Source organism: Ursus arctos, unplaced genomic scaffold, assembly GCF_023065955.2.
Source record: "Ursus arctos isolate Adak ecotype North America unplaced genomic scaffold, UrsArc2.0 scaffold_19, whole genome shotgun sequence".
Taxonomy (NCBI): domain Eukaryota; kingdom Metazoa; phylum Chordata; class Mammalia; order Carnivora; family Ursidae; genus Ursus; species Ursus arctos.
In genome coordinates, this window is record NW_026622863.1 from 451757 (window position 1) to 459708 (window position 7952).

Genomic DNA, 7952 nt, shown 5'->3' on the forward strand with positions numbered 1-7952 from the left:
CGGGGCCAAGGGGTAGGCTGTGGGCACACGTGTGTGCACAGGGATGGGGGTGCACACGTGTGAGGGGGGTGCACACGTACGAGTGCATCACATTTGGGGTGTGTAGGTGGGTGCGTGCGTGCAGGTGTGTGTGTACGTGGGGAGGGGGCAACTGGAGCCTTAAGCAGTGCCCGCGCAATGCCCTTTTTAAGACCCTGAGCCCTCTCTGGCCCTGCTCTCCCAGGACCCAGGTGCTGTGGTGTCTGGAGGTCCAGCCTGGGACCATTTTCACGGAATCTGCCCTCGGGTGCTCAGGAGCCCCCCTCCAGGGTTGCGGTGCTGATGACACGCCCTCATGACTCAGAAGGGTTGTTGCCTTTATTGACGGTCCCCTGTGTGTCTGTGTCTGGCACTGCCCACGGCTCACTGCCCTCAGGTGAGCCCAGCTACCTGCTCAGGAGAGGCCAGGCCTTGTGCGCGGGGAGCAGCGTCCTGGAATCTCCCTGCTCTGGTGGCCTGTCTCCCCAGAGCTGCAGGAGCCCAGGAAGTCCGGACCCCAGGGCATCACAGAAGACACAGGCCGAGGAGGATGGTGGTGAGGGAGGCCAGCAGGGCGCGCGGCTGGTGGTGGAAGCTGGGGGCCTCGGAGTAGCCATATGTGGTCCTGCAGGAGCCCTGCAGCTTGTCCAGGGGGATGGGCTGCTCCTCAGGACTTTGTGTGTGATCGCTCACCTGGGGACAGATACAGGTTGGGCTGCCTGCCGGCCGGCCTGCCAAGAAGCCTGGGTCAGGGCAACAGCCCTCCTCACCTGTTCCACCGCCTCGAAGACCCTGAGCAGGTTGTCGGCCAGGGCGCCCCTGACCTCCGCCTCTGTCCACTGCCTCCTGAGCAGCTCGGCCACCAGGTCAGGGTACTTGGACACATCCTCAAGCCCCAAGGGGAGCCTGAGGAGAGGGCAGAGAGAACCAGGCTATGCATTCCGGGGGTCAGGGCCTCAGGGGCCCGTCCACCTCCCCACAAATCACTGGGTTGCCCACACCCCATCCCAAGGCACTGGGGGTCCAGTGGAGTGGCCTTGAGAGTGTGACATGCTGGGCCTGTCCACAGTTACACACTTGCTAGCTTCAGGCTCTCCTGACATGTTTATGGGGAGTGTGACCCTCCCAGCTCATCCCCAGGACACTGGCCTTGCCCCTTACCTTGAAACACCGTCATAGTCCCCACCAAAGCCCACGGCTCCGGCTCCTGCCACCTTCTTGATGTGGTCCAGATGGTCTGCCAATGAAGGCAGCAGGCGTGGGTCCCCGAGCAGCCCTCCCCACCCCTGCTGCTGTGGCCGCTCATGTCCACCTACCTGCTACCTGGGACAGGGTGGCCTCCTTTTGGCAGGAAACATAGTCATTGTAGAAATTCACCATCACCAGGCTGCCTGTCTGGTTCTGCTCAGGAGAAGGATGGAGCTGTGAGCGCAGGAGGGAGCACCGCAGCCCAGGACCAGCCCAGGGGCGGGGCAGACCCCCACACCCTGGCCCGCAGCTCCTCACCACCAGCTGGAGCACATCGTCGGGCACGTTGCGTCGGTGGTTGCACAGGCTGTAGGCTGAGGAGTGGCTGAAGACGACGGGGGCCTTGGACAGGTGCAGGGCAGCCTTCATGGTGGCCACGGACACGTGGGCCAAGTCAATGATCACCCCCAGCCGGTTCATCTCCTTCACCACGCTCTGCACGGACACAGGGCTCAGGGGCCAGGAAGGCTGCACTGGGCACACTGGTGTTTGCACAGTTTTCTTGGGTTCACCACAGCCCCCTCCCCCTGACAAGGCCAGGCATGGGCAGGGGGCAGATTTGGGCAAGGGCCCCTTGCTGGACCAGGCGCTAATGAATTCTTCAATGGCTGGGGGATGACCTGTGGGTTCCAGGGAATGCCCACCCTCGGACAACCCCTGCTAGCTTCAGCTGATAGTAAACCGCAGGCCTGAGAGCTAAGACCCTGTGTCCTGGGTCACTTCTCCTCAGAGGGGGACTGTGATCCTTGCTGAATGCCCGCCCTCACCTGGCCAAACTCCGACAGGCCTTGGCTCTCGGCCTCGTCCTCTCCTGTGTCCACCAGCCAGTTGTCAGCCCTGGGAGAGCAGACAGCAGGTGTCCCAGGGCCAGAGTGGTCATCCCGGCCCACCCAGGTCCCGGACTCCCGGAAGCACAGGGAGGTGCTGGAGGAGGGCAGAGCTAGGGGCTGACCCCTGCCCTGGGACCCTCCCGCGTGGCCCGCGGGCCCTCCCGGGGTCACTTACCAGGGTGTGTTGCAGCTGTGGGTTAGGGTCAGGTACCGCATGCCCAGGTGGTAGAGTGTCCGCAGGACGCCCAGGCTGCTGTCTATGGAGTGGCCGCCCTCCACGCCCACGAGACTGGCTACCCTCCCCTCCCGGAAGGCCTGCCGGATGCCTGTGAGGAGAGCCAGCCGGGGCGCCTGGGTGTCTCGGGAGCTTCCGCAGAGGGCACACCTGAGCAGCACCAGCTGCCGCGTTCGGGGCTGGGGCGGGGGGCTGGGGGCGGGCTGGACCAGGACCCACCTGTGCTGTTGGTGACACACACGAAGGTCTCGGGGTACATCTGGCACATGCGGTGGACGACATCGATCTGCTCCAGTGTCCTCTTCACTGCGTCTTTGTTCTGGGTGTCGCAGGGGGTGTATGCAGACCAGAACTAGGGGGCACAGGGGTGAGGGGCTAGGAGCTGGGGCCCTGCCCCCCCCATGCATATGGCCGTCCGGCTTCCCTCCCGTCTCAGAAGCCCTCCCACGGCCTGTGTGGCTAGGAGTCCCCTGCGAAGACTCGTGGCCTCGAGGGGCTCAGGAGGCACTGGAGGGCCTGCCGCTCAGCCAGGACACGGAGGAGGAGACGAACGGACCCCAGCAGAGGCAACTGGAGGGCTGAGCTGAGCCATACCTGGCCCCCCACAAACCCAGCCTTCAGCTTGGGGATGTTGGTGTGTGTGTGGGCGAGGCTCGTCAGGTTGGCCTTCTCATCCCGGAGCTGGTTGTTGAACATGGTCAGCAGCTGCCAGGGAAGGTCGTTGTGCCTGGGGGAGGCGCGAAGGATCAGAGGCAAGGCAGGACGGCCACATGGACCTGGGGCCTTCCCTGTTGAGCACAGTTCGGAACTGAAGCCACAGGGGCGACACATCGCTCATCTAAACGCCCAGGGCAGAGGAGCTCTCCGCCGTGCTCCACACCCAGCCCAGGTGACCGGGAGCTCAGACAGCCTCTTCCCTCCAAGGACCTTTCCTGCGGAAGAGGGAAGAGCAGCCCTGGGCAGCAGGGGCAGGAGTGCAAACAAGCTCCGTGAACAGGGCTAGCTGACCCTGGGCAGCTGGGTGTGGGACCCTGACCCTGACCGTTTTCACAAGTTAAAGATGAAATCCTCCCATTGCAGGGAGGGGGCAGGGATGTGGGTGTGACCTGGCTTTGGGGGCCTGGCACTCCCACCCCACCCTCCTGGGGCAGCAGAGCAGGGCACAGGGGGCTCTGTGACAGCCCAGCCCTGTGTTTCCAAGCACATCCTAATATGCTTCCAAAGGACTGAGCCCCTCTGAGTTTTCCCAGGAGCCAGTAGGGGTGGGTGCTTCGGAGGGAGAGAGGGGAGGGAGGAGGAGGAGAGGGGTTGACTGTCAGCAGCTGATAACAGGCTGCAAAGGCAGAACCCACAGGGCTGGGCAGGCTCCTCCCTGGACCCAGGACCCAGCAGCGGCCCGGAGGGGGAGGGACCTCTGGGCGCCAGGTCCCCCTGAGTTCCACATGTGGAAGAGAGCGGGTCCGGGAAGCTGACTGGAAATGCAGAGTCTCAGGCCCGTCTCAGGCCCAGCTCAGACCAGCTGGATTCCGCGCTTTCGTCAGCCAAGCCTGCGGAGGCTCTCCTGATGGATGCCTAATGCAGTGCCAGGGGGCCTCGGTCCTGGCGCCTCGAGGGTCCGTCCCGCCCCATCCCAGGGTCACTGCTCTGTGTGGGTGGCTCCTCCTGCTTTCGGGACCCCCCTCCCCCCGGCCAGGACGAGCAGCCCCGGCCTGACCCCCCATCAGTTTCCATCTCCAATCCTGGCTCCCGCCTCTCAGCTCAGTTTCTCCTCCTGTAATGTGGGGACGCCTCGGGCAGTACCTTCCTCAGAGCCAGCCGTGAGGGTGGTGAGTAACCGCTAGGACCTGGGCCTCGCAGGACCCGCCCCTGCTCTCTTGGGGGGGCTCCTGCCACAGCTGTGCTTTGATGTGACAGGGTGTGGGCTGGTGGCCGGGATGCCTTTGCTGACCGAGAGGTGGACGGGCAGGTGAACGCCACAGTCCCAGTGCCTCTTGGTGCGATCCTGGGGCAGGGCTGGGCGGGGCCCCTGGACAGGACTTTACTCCTTGCCTGAGGGTGCCCCACCTTCTAGCCGCCAGCCAGGAACCCACAGGGGGGAGGGGCACTTTCACTGGAGCCCAGGGTGGGGAACAGAGGCCACCTTCGCCCCGCGGTCAGCACGGCCGCTCGGGAGCCTGCTGGACCCACCCTCCTTATCTGTGTGGCGGGGGCAGCCTCCTCCCGCCCCGACTCCACGGGGGGGAGGCGATAGTTCCAAGCACTTGAAGGACAGCTAGCTATTGTAGGAGACACTGCTGGTGGCTTCTTATCCATTCTCCACCTTTTTCTTGGTAAGAAAACCCCCTATTTTTTTTTTAAGATTTTATTTTTTATTTGTCAGAGAGAGAGCACAAGCGGGGGCAGAGGGAGAGGCAGAAGCAGCCTCCCCGTCCAGCAAGGAGCCCAATGTGGGGCTTGATCCCAGGACCCTGGGATCATGACATGAGCTGAAGGCAGACTCTTAACTGACTGACCCACCCAGGCGTCCCAAGAACCCCCTATTTTAGCAGGGAACATGGCCATGTGAAATAAAGGTACTTCCCTGCCTCTTTTTAGCCAGGTGGGGCCATGTGACTAAGTTGTGCCCTTTGACAGCTTCCAAAAGCTCTCATTTACAGACAGCTGTTGCTCACTCTTTGCCCTTTCTGTGTCCCTTCCTCATTCCTGCTGGCTGGCATGCAGATGTAAAGGCTGGAGCTGGTGCAGCCACTTTAAACCATGATGTGACTATGGGAATGATGGCCACTATGTTCCATTATAGAACACCGTGCCAGGACTCCCTCTGGATTTCTCTTGTTGAAATCACTTCCTTGGGTCTCTTACCAGCAAGAGTAATGCAGGTAGCCAATACCCGTCAGCCTGGTCTTAACTTTCTAGCTCTTTAGACAATTCCAGATCCCTGGATTGCAGTTCCCTGAGTATTCCTGGCTGTCTGGGCTCTTTGATCCATCTTACCCCTCATAAAAGCCTCTAAACCCCAGCCCCTGAACCCGGAGCCCCTCTCTGTGCCCAGCTACCCCCCAGGCTCCTCAGAATGAAGGAGCAGAGCACCTTCCCAGGCTCATACTGTTGGCATCCGCCTGCCCTTGCTGGCCTCCTCCCAGACAGCAGGGTCTCCAGCCAGGACAGCAGCCTCTGAGCAGACTTCTCTGTGCCTCATCCCCCACGGAGCATGCATGAGCGGACCTTGGGGCCAGGAAGGAGGTACGGGGAGGAAGCAAGGGCAGAGGGGTGCACACGAGCCTCTGGTGTCCCCTCCCTTCTCTAGGGCTGCCACAGCTCTCTGGGGCTCCCATAGAAGGACGCATCCCATTTTCTCTGCTTTTCTTGCAGTTTTTTTGTCTAACAAAGCCCGGAGCATCTGACAAATAGTAATGATCGTAACATTAATTTGGCACTTACTGGGTGCCAGACAGAGACACACAGGTGCTGTCCTAACATTCCCCCCACCCAAGGGTCTGCTAGCACGTGCTGCCTGCTGCTCTTCAGACTGGGTGCACAGGGACCCGAGTCCCTGCTCTCTGCTGGTGTGCAGGGGAACTGCAGGAAGGGCGGCAGGAGCAGCCGGGCTGAAGTGTGTGCCCAGCTGGTATTTCACACGGGTCAGCAAAGCCCAGGAGGCAGTGAGGGTGGGAACATGGACGTGAGGACAAGCAGGGACAGTGGGAGCCTGCCTGGAGCACCTAGGGGTGTGGGGATGGCCAGGGGCAGCAGGGGGGTCTTGGGGGCCCATGGAGGATTTAGGCCTTCCTCTGAGCTCAGTGGGAGCCATGGCGGGTGGGGAACTTGAACCAGAAGGACAGGAGCTGGAACCTATGTCTCCCAGATGCCCTCTGGCTGCAGCACTGGGACCAGACCTCGGCTGATGGGGTCCAGCACAGTCTGTCTGAGGCTCACTGGTGACCCACTGAAGGTGGAGGTGGGGGCGGGGGGGGAGGAGGGTGGATTCACGTGCACTGGGAACTGGAGGGGACAGACCCTGCCAGGCTGGCTGTGACGCCAGAGAAAGAACGAGGTGCCACCAGGGTCTTGGCTGGAAAGGGGTCTGCGGGAGGGGATGAGTCAGTGAGCACACAGATGAGGTCCAGTTGTGCACACAGCACAGAAGGAACCCGGGGACCTGGGGCCTGATGAGGCCTCCTGCAGGTGGATGCAGGAGAGGGAGGGGAATGAGAAAGGTCTCAGAAGAAGGACAAGAGGGCCAGGAAAGGCCTCCAGGGAGCCCGTGGTAGATGCCACCCTTACCTACTGGCTTCAGGTGAAGAAGCTAAGGCCTGAAAGAGAATATGGCTCCTTAGGCTATGTGGCTATTTCGAGGCATGCTCAGGGCCAGGCCCCAACATCCTAATCCCCGGCACCCGTTCCAAGCTGGGATCTGGCACCTAGGATGCAGGTGGGGGCCTGGGGGCCTTGCAACTGCTCCATTCCTGCTGACACTTTGGGGGCCCTAAGAGACCCCGTGAAGGAGCTGAGGCCAGCAAAGGCCATGTTGTGGGTGGAGCAATGAGTCCTGGTAGAGTTAGGTCTGTCCGCAAGTCAAGGGCACGGGAGCTCCTGGCCCCTCTGTCCCTGGATCCCCCGTCCTGTCCCATGAGTGGTGGCTTACCCATCGATGACAGGTGTTTCCTGCATGATTCTCTCAGCCTCATCCCGGAACTGGTCTCCAGCGCAGATGGCCACGAGAGCCCAGAGACACCAGCTGATCCACATGACACCGTCTCCACGGCGGCTTCCGGTGCTGCCGTGCCCCGTCTGTCCTGACCTGGCTGCCTCCTGCACCTCGGGGTCCAGCCGAGGCTGTAAAGAGCTGCTCTGTGTGCAGAAGAGAGAGCAGAGATCTTTGGTCCAGGTGATTATTGCCAGGAACCGTCCCATTCAAGGCTCCCAGCGTTCAATCAGTAACCAGTGCTTCCCCGGGAAGGGGGGGGCAGGTGGAAGGTCCTGGACCCTGTGGGCTGGGTGTAGCTGACCGGGCCCAGCACAGACATTGCCCGAGGCCGCTGACCCCAGGGGAGCATCCAGAGCCCTGGTGAAAGGGCAGACTTGGGAGGGTCAACGTCTTAGTTGTGTCCTTACTCTCACCGCAGCCTGGTGCCTGAGATCTGCCAAGAACTACAACAATCATTCAGAGTTGCCCTCTTGTAATGTACCCCTTTGTTTGCCTGTAAAACTAGTTTCACGTGAGCATGGACGATGGAGCACGGCCCCCCGGGGGGCTCCCACTGCACCCCACCCAGCGCTGGGGGCCTGCACCCGGCTCCTGGCCTGCAGCTCACTGGCGTCCCGGCCACCCACATTCTGGCTGCAGGCTTCTGACTGAGCAGGCTGGACTTGGGGGTTTGGGTCAGAAATCTGGAGTGTCAGCATTTCACAGCCCTGCTGCCCACTCGGGGCCAGTCACTGCTGAGACCAGAGGATCCTGGTCCAGGGTTCTAGGGAGCAGCAGGGCTGGGAGGGAGCCAGGCTAGGGAGGCTGGTGAGAGGTGCTGGTGAGACAGGGAGACCCAGCCCACTCTGGGTCCTTAGGGCTCTGTTGGGCGGGGGGGGGGGGGGGGGGGGTACGCAGACTCCATGCATTCACG

General features: G+C 62.0%; 1 protein-coding gene across 1 annotated transcript; it reads right to left on the bottom strand.

The window, feature by feature from the left end:
• Window positions 1-317: 317 nt before the first annotated feature.
• Window positions 318-7182, bottom strand: DPEP1 (dipeptidase 1). Its single transcript, XM_026494571.4, has 10 exons — window positions 6977-7182; window positions 2926-3058; window positions 2551-2683; window positions 2272-2422; window positions 2034-2103; window positions 1525-1701; window positions 1335-1419; window positions 1180-1255; window positions 789-924; window positions 318-711 (listed from the first exon to the last, which is right to left on the bottom strand). The coding sequence occupies exons 1-10, from the start codon at window positions 7078-7080 to the stop codon at window positions 544-546; spliced, it is 1233 nt and encodes a 410-aa protein (XP_026350356.1). The 5' UTR covers window positions 7081-7182; the 3' UTR covers window positions 318-543.
• Window positions 7183-7952: the final 770 nt, after the last annotated feature.

Excerpts from the sequence above, each read along its gene's own strand:
- DPEP1 (XM_026494571.4), bottom strand. The coding sequence starts at position 7,080 with ATGTGGATCAGCTGGTGTCTCTGGGCTCTCGTGGCCATCTGCGCTGGA. Across the intron at positions 2,684-2,925 it reads CTGGGTTTGTGGGGGGCCAG|TTCTGGTCTGCATACACCCC; the intron begins GTATGGCTCAGC and ends TGTGCCCCCTAG. Across the intron at positions 1,256-1,334 it reads CACCCTGTCCCAGGTAGCAG|ACCATCTGGACCACATCAAG; the intron begins GTAGGTGGACAT and ends CTTCATTGGCAG.